The 15,826-nt window shown below is 46.2% G+C and overlaps 1 protein-coding gene across 9 annotated transcripts in view; it reads left to right on the top strand.

Annotated features, from left to right (window-relative positions):
* Window positions 1-15,826, top strand: part of LOC125712851 (pleckstrin homology-like domain family B member 1) — a 75,874-nt gene that overhangs the window by 13,243 nt on the left and 46,805 nt on the right. For 6 of the 9 annotated variants that reach the window (XM_048983349.1, XM_048983352.1, XM_048983351.1 and 3 more), the window contains exons 2-4: window positions 7,468-7,569; window positions 10,995-11,118; window positions 14,603-14,773. In XM_048983349.1, coding sequence (XP_048839306.1) covers window positions 7,468-7,569; window positions 10,995-11,118; window positions 14,603-14,773 — 397 coding nt within the window. Of the gene's footprint in view, window positions 1-6,573; window positions 6,896-6,930; window positions 7,024-7,467; window positions 7,570-10,994; window positions 11,119-14,602; window positions 14,774-15,826 lie in introns of those variants that run through there. The other 3 variants (XM_048983348.1, XM_048983353.1, XM_048983350.1) reach the window with 3 other exon arrangements.

The raw sequence follows: 15,826 nt of genomic DNA, 5'->3' as shown, positions 1-15,826 counted from the left end.
GAATCCTCTTTCTTGTGTTTACACGTCTGGTTAGGGTGTAATGTGATGTCATAATGCCTTAAATAGCTCGTGTGTTATGAAGCTGCTGTGATCCTTGCAGGTAAAAATAGCACCTGGGTCAGCTTAAAATACATTATGGGGAAGTGGCTTTTGTACGGTCAGGGGAGCAGGGCAGGGCTGCAGAATCTCCACCGATGATTGCCGGTTCCCGGGGTCTTTCCGGCTCTCCCCTCAAATAACTCATCAGTGCCGATCAACAGCCTCTGACATTCCTTAGCATTTTCCAAGCAGGGCGTTGGAATTACCCTGCTTGATTATCGGTCTAAAATCCTAGGAATGGCTTAGGTTGGGGGGGGGAGGGGGCACAGAGGGGGAGTTCCATGTAGCTAAACAGGCTGTAACCATCTCACACATGCCACGGACGCGCTACACAACCCAGCATTTGGGGCATTTAATCTGGAATGACTTCAGTGGGCATGCAGCTTGCAGAGCTCGGCAAGTTCCTGTTGCTGCACATTAAAATGCATGAAATCCGAAATAATAAGAATCCAACTTTGACATTCTAAAGCGGGATTGTCTTCTCGTCCGGCTGCGTAGACGGACACCCTGGTGCCGAGTGCTGGCAGACGGGGCAACGAACTGCCCAACGCTGCAGAAATTCAGCTTTCCTTGGTTTCCTGTGTGACGTTTGCCCTGTGGGCAGTAGAAATACGCCCGCTGATGGCCCTCAGTTTGCCTGAAATGCTACCTTGCAGATGCCTGATTTGCGTCAGTCAGATGGCTAGTTTGGATCTCGCTTTCACGGTCCAATGACTAAGCCTCAAACCACAGGCCTTAATTCTCAGGCCTGTTATTATGAATAATTATTATTGTATATTATTACCCATAAAACAGAATGTTCTTCTAAAGCTGGGGCAATTAGGGCATTGTAACTGAATAATTTTTATTGCTAAATCTGCAGTATATCAGTCTATTATCTTTCCAACTAACATTATGTATCATATATAAAAAACAGCTGACAGCACTTTTACATGCATTTCTTTGCTAGGCCCTTTTATGCAAAGTAATGAACATTTATGCGATAGGGGGGTCAGACAATCCCCGGAGAATTAAGGTTTAAGGACTTTGATCAAGTTTGCAACAGGAAGTCACTCTGCCAACAGTGGGATTTAAACTGGTAACCTTCTGTTCACAGACACAACATCATAACCCACCGAGCAACACAATTTGACATATGAATTTTCACAGCAACACGATGAAGCTGTTCCCAAGAGACCAACCAATAAATGTATACAGTCACAAACACTGTTAATTTGTTACATCTTTTCAAGGGGAACAGCAAACCGAATTGGCAACTGGGAGCATTAGTGACAGCTAGAAATTAAGAGGATTACAGCCTCAAAAATGACCACAGTACTGAATCAGTGCCTCAGTGCTCCAGCTGGAATTCACGGCAGGGCTGTCATTCAAAAACCCCGCGTATCCAAGAATAATGCATAGAAGTACATAACCCCGGCCTCAGCAGGAGGTGTGCCCTGCCAGCAGAGATGGCGGTTCAGAAAGGACAAATCCAGACCAAGATTTTGATTCAACCAACCAGTTCAGTATTCTGTGCATGTGACTCTTTATGCGCAACTGGTTGGTTGAAACAAAATCATGGTCAGGATTTGTCCTTTCTGAACCTGAACTTTCCACCTTCGCCTGCCAGCCGATGACATAAGAGTCTGTAAGCATGCCACCCATAGGTATCGCATTCTCATGCCCAACCACACCTCCATCTCCAGTAAGGGGCAAGGTCATCTTACACGCTAAAAATGTGGGATTGTATAGCATTTTTGGCATCATGCTTTAAAAATTACTACACGAATATTGGCAGTCATTTTTTTATAAATGGTCGAAGAATGCTTACAAATATTATACATTGGGTGATTAAGTAAGTAACTGGAGTAACTGGAATAAAGTTCTGCAATCTCTAAAAAGTGGAAGTGTCTCCACAATTTTGGCCGCTGGTGTAGATGTCGGATCAGAGAGGGACCTAGAACGGCTACTGGAAGTGGACGGTGGAGCTGTGAGCTGACTGCACTGTATCGCTACGTCTGGCCGACTTTGTGATTTCCTGCGTTGGGATCTTTCTCCCATGAAGGGGTGGGGGAGGGCGTGTGTTTGTGTCATTTAATCCCGAAATGGAAGCTTCTTTGTGGCCGGCCGCATCTATTTGTGCTGCAGCTGGCCTGTTCGCGGCGTGTAATTGCAGCCTTGATGATACGTTGCAGAGGAATGCAGTTTGTATCGCGCCTCCCTAGATGCTGCATCGGTACCAAGCGCAGAGAAAACTATGGCCCAGGGTGCCTTGCTCTGACAATTACCCAGAATTCCTCGAGATCAGAGGGGAAACAATACAGACAGACGTGACCCTCTCCACCCCAAACCCCCCTTCACCAAGAGGACCAGCTGCGATTGGACAGATGCGTCACACCTACGGCGCTCATTGTACAACAAAAAAAGTGATTTGTTACCTAGTATAATTTTCATACAGTGATTATAAATATTTATATAAAACATATTACATTATTTTAGTATAAGGTAACTATTGTGATAATAATGCAATAATAATGCAAAAAAATGCCTTTCCATTAATTTTAAAACATGATTTACCTGGAATTTTAAGTAATTATTATAATAGTGCATTGATTTATTACTGAGACCTGGCTGGCAGGTTATGGAAAATTAATGAACATGCTTTTGACCAATCAGATTCCAGAATTCAATAATGCCACAGTAAAATGCAATACTACAACAATAACCACTGTACATTGACTTGTCTTGCTGTAAGCTAGTTTCTACCAATAACAAAAGCAGTGACCTTTCTTTGTGCTAAAAATATTCCTATTCTGAGTGCCGGCAAACGAAATTTTATATATTTTAATAGGCTGGTCTTTGTATGTTCTAACGCTTTATACATTTTCAAGGGTGATGTCATTACTACTGCTACAACTAATCTTGCAGCTGGAGCAGCAGCTAATATGCTTAATAATAATGATAATGAGATACAGTTACATCATTTTAAAGAAATCTTACTGGTCCCTCTGTCACTCGTGTCAAGCTTCATCCAGCCAATGGCCTGTCACGGAGGTGATGTCAGGGGAAAAGCTTTGTCTGAGAGGGGAGGAGGGTGGGAGTTGGAGTGGCAGCTGCTTGATTCTGGCTGGGGGATGTGGAGTACGGAGTATTATTATTATAACTTCTGATCCAGTAGTAGAGAGGACACCTCTAGTGCTTAAGGCATGGTGCTTAAGGAGATGGAAAAGATTCACAGAGCAGACATCTGGCCCTGGGAGATAACCAATGTGGGGGATGCGGGGGGGGGGGGGGGGTTTGCTCAGTGCCATTTTTGTCTCCTATTTTTCCAACTCGTGCCCAGCACGCTCTCCGGTAGTGGGATGTGGTGGGGAGCGGGGGGCTGGGGAGTGAATGAAATCACCCCCCCCCTCCTGGCACAAAGGCAGTGTGTAACTGTGTCATTGTCTTTGCTCTTCCTCTTTTTGTCGGTTCCTGCTCCAGCCGCAGCTCGCTGGCAGGGAAGCAGGCCCTGCATGACAGCGTTGTTTTGGAGGCAAAGGGGGTGATGTCACCCATAAATGTGAGCAAGGGAGAGAGAGACAGAGAGGGGACACAGTCTCTTGCCTTTTGTGAATCTCCTTCCGTCTTTTCCTGCCGTATGCCAAAACGAAGCAGAATTTGTGCCAAGCGCTGTCAAACTTCGTCATCAGTAATTCGAAGGCGTGAGGTGCGTTTCGTCAATGATGAACAGGAACTTCAGCCAAATGTCTGAAATGATGTCACTGAACCGTGCACCTAACTCTTTTGGCACGGCCTTCGAAGGTGCATGGTGCATGGTGCATGGTGCAAGGTGAAACCATTCCCTCCCCTGCTGACTGCCCACGTTTTACTCCCTAATTGGGGGGGCGTGGCTGTGCGGGACTGTAGCCCCCGATTCGTCATACCACCGTGTCCCTGTCGGCTTCTTTCTTTGGATATGGCATTTGTGTCCCGGCACGCGTCTGTCACCGGTCGCTAATCGGACACCGACCTCATTAATGCGATCTTTCACTTGGGGCCCTTGGATTCGCCTTTCAGCGGGTCTGAAAGCCTTGGATCTGCAGTGCTTCCTCGTAAAGCCCCCCCACCCATCCCAGGAGGGGGTGCCACAATCCCCCCATGCCAAACGGCAGCACAATACCCCTCTTTATACAGCCGCTCCGCGTACGCCGCTCTGGTACCCTTGGAATTCGGGTGTTGGACCAGGTCTGTGGCTGGGCCTCGGCTCATCGTCATGGAAACCCGCACTCGGCAAGGTCTGCCTTTCTGCTCCTGCCCAAGGTGCCCTGCTCAGGACCTCCTCAGGAATCGCATTTTATGTTATTACACTTTTTTTGGCTTAGTTCATACCGTCAAAGGCACTTTGAAGGCTTTATCTATTTGTCGCGAGTTTCATATTATATGAAAAACCCAGAATTATGCATTTGGGGACCTGGACTGTAGCCCAGGGCCCCCAGTTGCAGGGGTTCCAATTTTTTTTATGCATCATTTTATGCTGTTGGTAGGGGCCCAAACATGACTTAAACCCACCCCCCCTCAAATTTGAGCCTAGATGCAGTCCAGATTAAATGGTGTCCTTGAGGACAGTAAGGCCAGTTTGGGAAACAGAAACTGGCGATCCACCCCCCAGCCCCAAAAGTGTGACCCCCCCACTCAGGAATTGTATAGTTAGCGGGCAAATATGATTGTGCTCAATTTTCCGGTTTTGAATGGGCTTATTAGCTTCCTGCATTGCTGGAAGATGGAAGGTGTTGCTCCTGCTCCAGTGCTGCTTACACTTGTAGCTGGACATTCACTGGAAGCTCGGCCTAACTGCACTTGTCACAGCACGTATGTTTGCAGTGTGCCATTCGCCTCATTGTACGCAACTTTGAACAAAAGCTTCTGGGAAAAAAATCTAATGCAAATGCAAAGGATTCAAACCAGCAGCCTGATTGTGTCGACAACTTATGTGTCGTATGCTTAATCTAAATGTGGCTTGACCTACATACGCATTCCATTTCCTTTACCTCCCTAGTCTGAGAGCTTCCCCTGCCATCATCCTTCCACCGTTTGATCTCTTCCCAGCTTTCATTCTCCACTCTTTCCTCATGTTGCCATTCTGCTACGATCACTCCTTCGCTGTTTTCAGCGATGCTGCAGGAATGCGCAGCGTGGCTAGCCGCAGCAAGCGGAGACAGGTATGCCCTGAGACGGAGAACGGTTATTATTTTGAGTTACAGCGGTACACAGAGCAGGGTCTGGTGTGAAGGAAGAGGACAGGGCAGGCGGTCTAACTGGCTGCTTTAGAGGGACAAAGAGGGACTAATGGTTCTATGCGTTTGCATATCATGTCTATCCCTCAGTCAGTAGAATCCTGTGCAATGGAGCTAACATCTTTGTTGGACGACTGCAGAAAGGTAATCCTTCAACTCGTAGCTGTCTGTCGGGAAAGTTGCCACAAAGTTGTTCGGCTCCGACATTACTGGAGATGTGTTTTTTTTAACGGTTGTCTTGGCAACAATGCATGAGTGACCGCTCGCGTTAAATTAGCAGGATTGGGTTTAATTAGTGACAACATGCACGATCGCCTGTGAGATATTAGGCATTTTACGGTAATGTTTTTGTTTAAAGATATACGCAGTGAAAACACACTTATTGCGTTCATGCATTGCAATTTAACGCCAGGTGTTTGTTTACTCTTGTGCGTGTTAATTACGTTGCAAAAATCATTTCCCCCATTGATATGATTGTGAAGATTGCCTATGCCAATACTACTAAACTTACATTTATTTTTACACGAATAGTGAAACGTAATATTTGTTAAAGAGCAAATATAAGCAAAATATTACTTTAAATTCCTGAGGGAGGGAGACCTGCTCTTACCCCGCAAAACACTAATATCTAAGAATAACAGTTTTTTTCAATGAAAGCGCCTACCTAAGCAACTGTATTGTAAACAAATAAAATGTTAGATAAAGTTTACCCAGGGAAAAAAATCCAGCAATGTATTTGCAGAATGCAGGCATCGACCCCACAACTTATCGTATGCTAAGCGAGCGCTGGGCAACGCCATTACTCCGGTTAAATTTGCGTGTTTAGTAGATACATTTGTCTACACTGACGTACAGTTAAAATATACCACATGTAAATATGTAATCAAATGTTTAAGTACTCGGATATGAAACGCTATTCGCAGTTAATTTATGTGTTTGGGAATATCCACCTACATCGTGAAAAAGTAACAAAAAACTGCTATCTGCTAGCAAAAGCCAACTAGACAGAACTAAAAAAATCTAGGCGATGGAGATGAGCTCTTTTTTTTTTTTACCAGGGCTGGCAAGAAAGTGCATGCTGGCTTGGCTTGGACCCAAGCACTGTTGTGGCCGGGGGAGCCGGTCGCATCTGTTTGCAAATTTAATCTCCACGTGTGAATGGCTCGACCGGAACTGAGCCCCCTTCTTTCCCCCCTTATACCGCCCAGCCTGATCCGGGTCTGATCGCACAGAGATCAGCGTTTTGTTCGCGTCCACGTACGCAGTTATCCGAAGCTGTTTATCGGTCGCTGCGCATCGCAGTTGTTTATGTCTGGTAAACTAAATATTTGAATATAAGCCCAGCAGCCCGCTCGGCGTCTCCTTGTTGGACACCATCGTTTTAAGTGGACCGATGCCACCTGGAGGCAGACCTTCCCCCAGGAAGGGGCAGGTGGGTTTTCCTTGGGATACACTTATTATTAAACATAGTGCGGCTGGAAATAAGTGGAGCAGGTTGCAGTGCCGGTGCTGGATCACAAACGACGACGAAGTTCGCAGAGGTAGAAAAGAGAGATATTCATAGAAATATTTTTGGTGAAGTTGCGGCTTGATTTTGTTGCTTGACGGCCTTGCAAAGTGACTACCTGAGCGGAGGTGATTCTAGGGACTCTGGGGGCCGAGGCATATGGTAAAATTTATTGCCTTTATTTTACTGTGAAGTGTAAATTAATAATATCAACAAAGAAAATTTAATAGACACAAGACTTCTGTTTTAACTTTTGTGGAAAAACAGAATACACAAATAAAGCAGATTTGTCGTTTCGATGTACTACGTGATCGGCCGCCCTCAGGGGCCCCCTCCCTGCTGGGGGTCCCTGGCCATTGCCTGCCCTGCATGTTCTGCCCCTGCATCTCTGTTCCTGAGTGTTTGACAACGTAGACCTAACCACAGGAAGTTAAAAATCCCACGGGTTAGATAGTCAGATAATTGTAAATAATTCTGCCTGTGAGCTGAATACATACTTGCCAATGTTGGGTTGAGAAAAATAAGGAGATTTTGCCGACGGGGGGGGCGGTTGGAAAATGTGCCAGTAAGCGCGACGTTTCACCGGCGTGTCTGCATCTCCATCAGGACCTACATGCATCGGACGGGTCGATCGATGACGGAGCGGACATGGACGGCCTGAACAGAAACGTGCCCGAGAACGGGAGACAGACCCACCAGGTGCTGCAGGTGAGCTGCCACGCCTCTGCCCCCCCCCCCCCCCCCCCCCCCACTCGCTCTGCCCGCCAGGGTCACGTTCAGGATCAAGACCTGGGTCTGCTGGGGAGAAATTAAGATAAAGATTAACTTTACTGATCCGGGGGGGAGTGCAGAGCAGTAAAGGTGGTCTTAATGAACTGAAACATAAACAGTATTCAAAAAGAACAAAATATTAATGTTCCAAAAATATGTAAAAGAAAAAAGAGAAGAGAGAAGGTCAGAGAGCTCTGAAGGTCAAAGGGGGCTTTAAACAAAAGGAACATTCATGCGAAATGTTACATGATGTCAGTGAAAATCACCAATTGTTTCCTCATGCTTTTTTTTCTACTCCGTCCTATTCGGGCCAGTCGGACGTCACGTTGGACTTCCGCCCCCAGTGGCGTTATGGTGACATCAATATATCCAAGCCGCACCTCGAACTCGCATTACATGCGGCTGCCGCAGAGTTTCACGGGAGGATGGCGAGGAGCTGGGAGTGTGGAAAGGTCAGGGTGTAAAAACAAAAGTCAGTTTGGCAAACAGGAACAGAGGGAACCGAGGCAGGCAACGAGCACGGACGGCTAAATGTCAGGGAGGAAGAACGTCACAAATGTCATGGGGCCCAAGGATGTTCCTGAGCTAGTAAAACACTAATGGCTGTGCGGAGGAGAGGCAGATCCTGGCTGGCCGTAAGCTAAAGGCTGCGTTAGCATTTATGTACGATGCTCAGTGGATGGAAAGCTGATTATTGATAAATGTGTATTAGGCCACATGCAGGGGTCACATTATTAAAAATAAATACCCATTTGTAGAGCCAGAGTTTTCTTGGTACAGTTTGGTGTTAGTAATTCCTCCAAGATGGATGTTCCCCCCCCCCACATGGAAATAATCCAAAGTGGTTTGATTCTTGCAGTCAAGGACGTAACAGTGTTTTTTAATATTTTAGGGGGGGGGGGGCATCAGGGACAAATTCATTAAGTGTCTGAGTCAAATTCATCCTCTTACATTATCCTGTATGATCTTGTATATATATCTATATTTAGACGACCTGTCTGTTTCAGTATTGACTGCATACATTAGCGTATGTGCATGCAGCTGGTTGGATGAGAACTAAAGTCTCTCAACAAAATTACTGATATTTTTATAAGCAAAATATTGGTTGGGACAAACACCACTGTATGGGATATTGGGTGGCATGTGTCCCTCTCACCCCCCCCCCCCCCAGGAGTAACACCCATGCTTGTAGTAATTATTCAGTCCTGAATGTCTAAGTTTAGTATGGAGAGTGTCAGCCGTGATGATGAGTAAGGAGATCATCTCATCCGGCAGCTAGTGGCACCTGGCTTTGGGCAGAGAGTTACAGGAAAATGGGGTGGGGGAGGGAGGGGGTCTGATGTAATGAAGTATGGCCTGGGGGCATGAAGTTGGACAGCTTCATTGCAGTCCATGCTGACACGGCTGTGAACGGACACCGCAGGACAGCTATGTTTTTCAGATCTTTTCCCCTCCCGTCTGTCGCTGGAATCTGGAACAGTACGACTTTAAAACTGCTTTGATTGCTTTGACAGAATTGCCCCCTCAATTTCATTAGAGTTAATTAAATTCCTTAAAATAACCACCAACTGGAGAGGCTCTTGCCCCTTTCGGGAGTTCCCTGGAATTTCTGGGACTAATCAGGAGAGTTTACTTTCCCTCGGGACGTATTTCTGAGCGCCCGTGAAAGAGAACTGGATCTGGTCCTCTAACATCGGCGGGAAGAAATTGAAGGCGACAAGAGTGGGGATATAAGACTTTCCTGGGTCACTGGAGAACATGGGAGCTGGGAAACAACACCTGGAGATCGTTCCCCACGGAACACAACGTATGCGAATTGCACTGTGCAAGCGGCAGCGACCAAAGCTGAACGTCAGGAGGTACAGGGCACCGACAGCTAACTTACGGATATCTCTCAGCTTTTTCTGTGGCAACGGATGAATACGACGAGATGCTAAGCCTCGAGATTTATTATTATTTTTTTTTAACTCCGGAGGTGAAAAGTTCAGGTTCAGAAAGTACAAATCCAGACCACGGTTTTGTTTCAACCATCCAGTTGAGGATAAAGAGTCAAACTCACAGAGAACTCGACTGGTGGGCTGAAACAAAATCGTGGTCTGGATTTGCATCTTCTGAACCTGAACCTTCCATCTCTGTATGAGTCTCAGTACCAAATTTCACATAAGGCCGGGGGACTTTATCTTAGCATTAAATCCTCTTAGCCCATCCCTGCTTTAACTGATTGGCCTAATTTGATATGTATAATCCTGTTTTGGGAGTCATTCGCGGGAGCTGCTGTTGATGATCTGGCTGCTACAGAAATAGAAAATATGGAGCTTCAGGGAGATTCTGGAGAGCGTCCAGTTTCTAGCAGGTTCATGTCCAGACTGGCCTGTGATGGAGGTTCTCTGAGACACCGAGACCCTGACTGTAGGTTTCTGGGCGACAGTGATTCGTTCTCCGTCAAATGACAGCGATGGTGGAGATGCGAGGGTCCCCAAGTCCGACAGAGCGGGTGAACATTTGGAACCTGTAGTTTCCTTTACTCAGCAGTGCATTTCCAAGTGGAATTTAAACCTTGAAATATACCAAAATTAATTTGCGCACGAGTTCACATGCAAACACAAAGCGTTCCAGTGGGTTCCGCTGTTGTGATAGTTGTTTAATGATGTGTTCTGGAAGGCATGTTGGTCTGGGAGCAGGATTAGGGGAAACTCAAAAGTTCCAGTAGGGGAAAAACTCAATGCTAGCCAAGAGCATTTGGTCTGTCTGAACATCGACTCTAAAGGACCTTGGACTGGTTCAGGCCCTTTGAAGAATGGAAGAGCCAACGCATCATTTTCAGTAAAGCGTCAAAAGAGTTGAGGCCGCACGTAATGCAAGTTCTACGGAAGGACTAATACTGCAGTCATGCTGAGGAAGGAATTGGTGTTTTTCCGTTAAATTCCGAGTCAAACGTCACGAAAACCGCTGTGGGTGGAAAATGCGAGAGCGACTGCACTTAAATCATGCATTCAGACAGCAGAATGCTCCAGTTTGAACTAATACTGGATCTGATTTTGAAATTGAAATGTTTAATATTTGATTTAATATATGTCAATAAAAATTTTGGCATGCTCTTCGTATACATTCTCTGCTCATGAACATATGATACTATTAGTCAAATCTGCATTGGAGCATAAAGAGAAGGTTTTAAGAGTCACAGCAGACACCAGGCCTTCTGGCTCCTTTCCATTAAGAACTGAAATAGCTTTTGTGTCTCATTCTCGCATGATGCCGCCCTTGATATTAAAGTTTTGTCAGGGGAGAATTTAGAGTACAATGGCTAAACAAAATGGAATAGTGAGATTTGTGTCCTTGCCCCCCCCACACCACCCACATAGAGCACCCCGCTGGATCTGATTGAAACTGGGAAGGGGCTGAAGGTCCAGGCAGAGCGCCCCCATCTGGTCAGCCTGGGAAGTGGCCGGCTCAGCACTGCCATCACACTCCTGCCTCTGCCAGAAGGTGAGCGCTATTCCCATGTGACTCCCATTAAGATGCAGCTGGGAATTCCCCCCCCTTAAAATGCTGTGTGACACATCTGACTAATGACTAGGTTTTCCCACAAGCCCAGGAAGACCTTCGGGTCACTGGCTGTGTGTGTATGTGTCTTCCCGCCACGTACTCAAAAATGAACTCGAAGTAGTTTGAAAATATCGGCTGCAGGTAACTCGGTAATTAACAGCGTTAATCTGGAGGTGACCTGCTCAGCTCCCATACACAGCTGTGCTTTTGTACACTATATGACCAAAGGTTTGTGGACTCCCCATTATTTAGGGACCCCCCACTAACTAGGAATCGGTTAATTAAGCCACACCCATTGTCCACACGGGTGTATAATCGAGCATACAGCCGTGTAATCTCCGGCAATAAACACTGGCAGCCGAATGGGTGGTCGTACTGGAAAGATTAGCCATACAAGCTGACAGAGAGGGCCGGGGGCGGTCCACAAAACAGGATTTCTCAAAAAGCTAAGATAAAACTTAAGCTAGAAGTCATGACCAATAGGAATCAGTGGCGGCTGGTGCAAAAAATTCTTGGTGGGGCTGACGTACCAATAGATTTCCCTTCCTAGTCCAGTATAAGCATTCAAATGAACAGTCAGAAAATGACGACAATTTCACAATCATAATTTAATTTCCTTAGTTGGCTGGGTGATGTTTATTTCGGGCTGGTCCCAGCTCCTTAACATGGATTTTTTTCCACCATTGTCCTTCTCGCAAAAGGGTAATTCAATAATGATCTCGCCGAACTTGCTGGCCCCTCAACTATCATCGTCGCCATCATCTCCCTCTGACTGAGTGACCTGAGAGCGATCCAGAACTTTCCCGCATTTTCTGTAGCAGGGGAGAAATTTCCAGTGCCCCAAACCATTTAATTCCCGGGTTCGAGTCTCCGCCTGGGTCACGTGTGCAGAGTTTGCATGTTCTCCCCGTGTCGTCGTGGGGTTTCCTCCGGGTGCTCCGGTTTCCCTCCACAGGTTTGGAAGATGGATGGATGGATTGATGGACGGATGGATGGATATATGTGTATATATATATAGACAGACTGTGGCGGCGGCGTTAGCATGCAGCTTGAATGCCGCGAATACAGCGAAAACGAGAGAGAGCTGTTGTGCGAAGGAAAAGAGAAGCAAATGAATCACTGCAAACTCAGACTCCGGATTTGCGGTTGTCACTTCTGAGCAAATAGAAGTTGCAATAAAATAAAAGTATTGGTACAAGCCTGTCCTCATACACACCAGCGGTGACCTCGTCGCTTCATCATGCCATCGGATCCGGCCTCGAAGTACAGCCAAGCGCCAAGGCTTTTGTACACCCTGAGAGTTTGCTTTGTCTATTTCCCGGCGTCGAAATCAGGAGTACTTAATCCAGTTTCGATTTCAAAGGTTTTACTGTCATCCCTGTACATCAACACACAGCGCAACGTAAAGGAATATTATATTTCCTTGGGTCCTGGTGCACAGTACAATGACTCAAAGGGAGACATAACAAATGTGTTATGCGAACAGTATTAAAAGTAACAGAAGCATAAAAACACAAATAATTTTTTAAAATAGTGATTAATTCTCAACGTTGACCCACCACACAACAATGAAATGTATCCTCTGCTTTTAACCTGTATGTGACATAGCAGGGGGCAGCTATTGTTTAACTCCTGGGGGACAGTGTTGGGGGGGGGGGGGGCAGTACCATGCATCTCAATGGCACCTTGCTGGTCAGGAATTTTAAGCAGCAACCTTTTCATCCCAAACACGCTTCCCTGACCGTTAAGCCACCCCTGTGTGCATTATGAATGATTAAAGAATAATCATATTTTAAAATGCGGTAAATTTAAAATGCATGTAGAAAGTGGCTGGAAAGTGACAGTGTAGTTTGAGTGCAGTGACGTGCTAAATGAGGAGGCCGTACGTAGCACACATAGAAATGCCAGTACACCCACTTCCTGGCCACGTATTCACTGGTCCCTTAGTGAGTTGTACGCATCCCTATTATGTCCAGCCACTTTTGATTTAGGGAGATTGTTTGTTTTGCTGTTTCCCCGACTTAAATCAGCCATTTTACAGCAGGTTTTAATACTCTGTCAGTCGGGGGGGGGGGGGGCGTGTCCCAGCCAGGAAGTGATATCAGTGCATACCCTTCAAATCCTAGGCTTTGGAGTGAGATGTTGGGCAGCCTGGTGCCTGCACAGTGCACCTTAATAGCTAGCTACCTCACGTGAATTATTCTGTGATGATATCTGCCTGAAGATCTGCGTGAAGATGCTTTCAATAAACCCAATGACCAAGCACCTAAACAATACCAATAAGCAAGAAGATGGGACCTCGTATTACGTAGAAATTCCCTATTTCACACTTATTGGTACTATTTACTTTTAAAATTTAGAAATTTGTGCCTCTTTGTTCCAGCTGGGTTCTCAGCACTTTAACAATTATCATAAAGCTACAAGAAATGTATGTCTCTTCTGAATAATCATAGAAAAAAATCACCCCAGTGTTTATGAACAAAGATTTGAACAATATGCTGATTGAAAGTGGTGGGGTAAATTACATGAAGATGCCTCACTTCCTGCCATAACATCATTCCAAGAATGACAACATGGGTTTTTTCTTAAAGTTGGGGGAGGCCGAGATGACATGCAATTTGTTTTTTTTTTGTCTATGGAAGTGTAACGGTTTTCAGCTGCACTTACTGAAATGGGGGCTGTTACATTACTTCTCTGCAGTGCCATCTATCACACCAGGCACTTGGCTGCATTCTGGGAAAAATTCCGGCCCGCTGCCCAGCACAATGTGGCCAGCACATGCGAACACACCCCTCACACCGTGACCTCTGTGCTCTTGGCGAAAGACTGTACCCTGACCCTGATGTCACCCCTACTTCTGTGTTTGACTATTGCAGGAATGGGGGTGGGGCTCACTCTCTCTAGTGCAACCCATTAAACAGAGTCAATACCCCACCTCCTTCAGTACAGCTGCCATTATCACTTATGCCTCTTCTCGTCTTTGTTTTTAAGTTCTGCTGTTGACTTTGGTCAACTCTGTTGGCTCCGAAGGTCTGAGATGTCCAGTTAAAGTCTCACCTGAGCGAACAGAGATCTGAGGGGCGGGGGTGGGAGCTGTAATTCACATCCTGTAAAACCCTGGGGGGGGGGGGGGGGGCGCTTTTGCGTCCAGCTGAGACATTCCAGGAGGATTTGTCTTATCAGTGGTCGCTGGGTGGATGTGGGAGGACGTTGACGAGTGTGGAATGTGGTCCTTAGGATCTGCTCTCTCTATCAGAGATCTAGTGCCCTGTAGTTATGCTTAGCAGAAGTGCTAAACGGTTACTTTATACCTTTAGGCGAAACATAAAAATAAATCGCCGAGCTTCCTGGAGAACATGTACGTTGTAACTGTAACTCGCGGGCAGCGGTTCTCATGCCGCCAATCTGACGTATCGTTTTTCAGGACGTACCACTCTCGGCTATGGAAACACGGATATCAGCATCCAGGGCCCGGGAATCAGGGCCCAGCACTGCTACATCGAGAACCGCAGTGGAGTCATCAGTCTGCACCCCTGTGGGAACCAGTGCACCATGGACGGGATCCCCATCACAAAGCCAGTCCTGCTGTCTCAAGGTAGGGCTGTGCTTACGGTTCCCTTTTTCACATTGTGACGTATCCGGCACACAAAGGTCAGTCTGTGTCACCATAGATATAATGTTCTAAACGTTCCATTAAATCTCTACAGCCTATTTTAAAGGTATGTCTGGTTTATCGGGCTCGTTTGTTATCACTAAAGCCTGGATGATGCTCTTGGAATTCCACGCTTGCCCTTTGTCCTGTGGGTCAGTAACAAGCAGAGGACTCTGAAGCTTTGCAGGAACCAGTCGTCTTGCTTAACTTCGGGCAGCAAACAATCTCTTGTCTTCTTCAGCTCCGAAATTTCCACTTACAGATATTTGGCAGACTTCAAATGTATTTCCTGACTGGATTGGAAGATCTTTCTTAGATCTCAGAACAATTCATTGTGGATTAAGCAAGGAATCTGAGCTTATTTGACACAGAGACTGTGTGGACGTGGGTCAGTACAGGACCACTGGGGAATCGGGGAGATTCCGACCAGCAAAATTTTCCTTACACCTCATTAAATTAAGAACTGGTTCCTCCGGGGCTCTTTCCGAATTTGTAACTGGAGCCGCGCCGAGAAGGATTCACCGCAGACAGGATAGCTTGGCTCACATGAGGGGTCCTTCGTAGGTGATTGCCAACCCACAGAACATTTTATTTATATAGAATAAAGGTGGGAAACTGGAGGGAAAAGTCCAACACAGTCATTGTTTATCTTCTAGGACTGGACAGGCTGTTTAAAAACATTGCAAAATAAATTTCTGGTTAGTTTGTATGGCTGAGGAATACCAAGTCTGGGCTGGAATTGAGATGGAAATCCAGTGCTGAAAATAACAGTGTGGGGGATGGCTCTATGGCTTAGGGCCTCTGTGCCCTTGAGCAGAAGGTTGCTAGTTCCAATCCCATGACTGACAGAGTGATTTTTATCATCGGGGCCTTGATTTGATCAGAGCCCTTTACCCCAAATGCTCCAGGAACTTCCTGTCCCTGCTTCCTCACTTGTACCTGTCTTTGGAGAAAAGTGCCTGTCAAAAGTGTAAATTATGGGGGGGTGGGGGGGTT

Source organism: Brienomyrus brachyistius, chromosome 18, assembly GCF_023856365.1.
Source record: "Brienomyrus brachyistius isolate T26 chromosome 18, BBRACH_0.4, whole genome shotgun sequence".
Classification (NCBI taxonomy): domain Eukaryota; kingdom Metazoa; phylum Chordata; class Actinopteri; order Osteoglossiformes; family Mormyridae; genus Brienomyrus; species Brienomyrus brachyistius.
The sequence above is the reverse complement of the archived record's forward strand: the minus strand, read 5'-3'. Positions and strand labels throughout refer to the sequence as shown.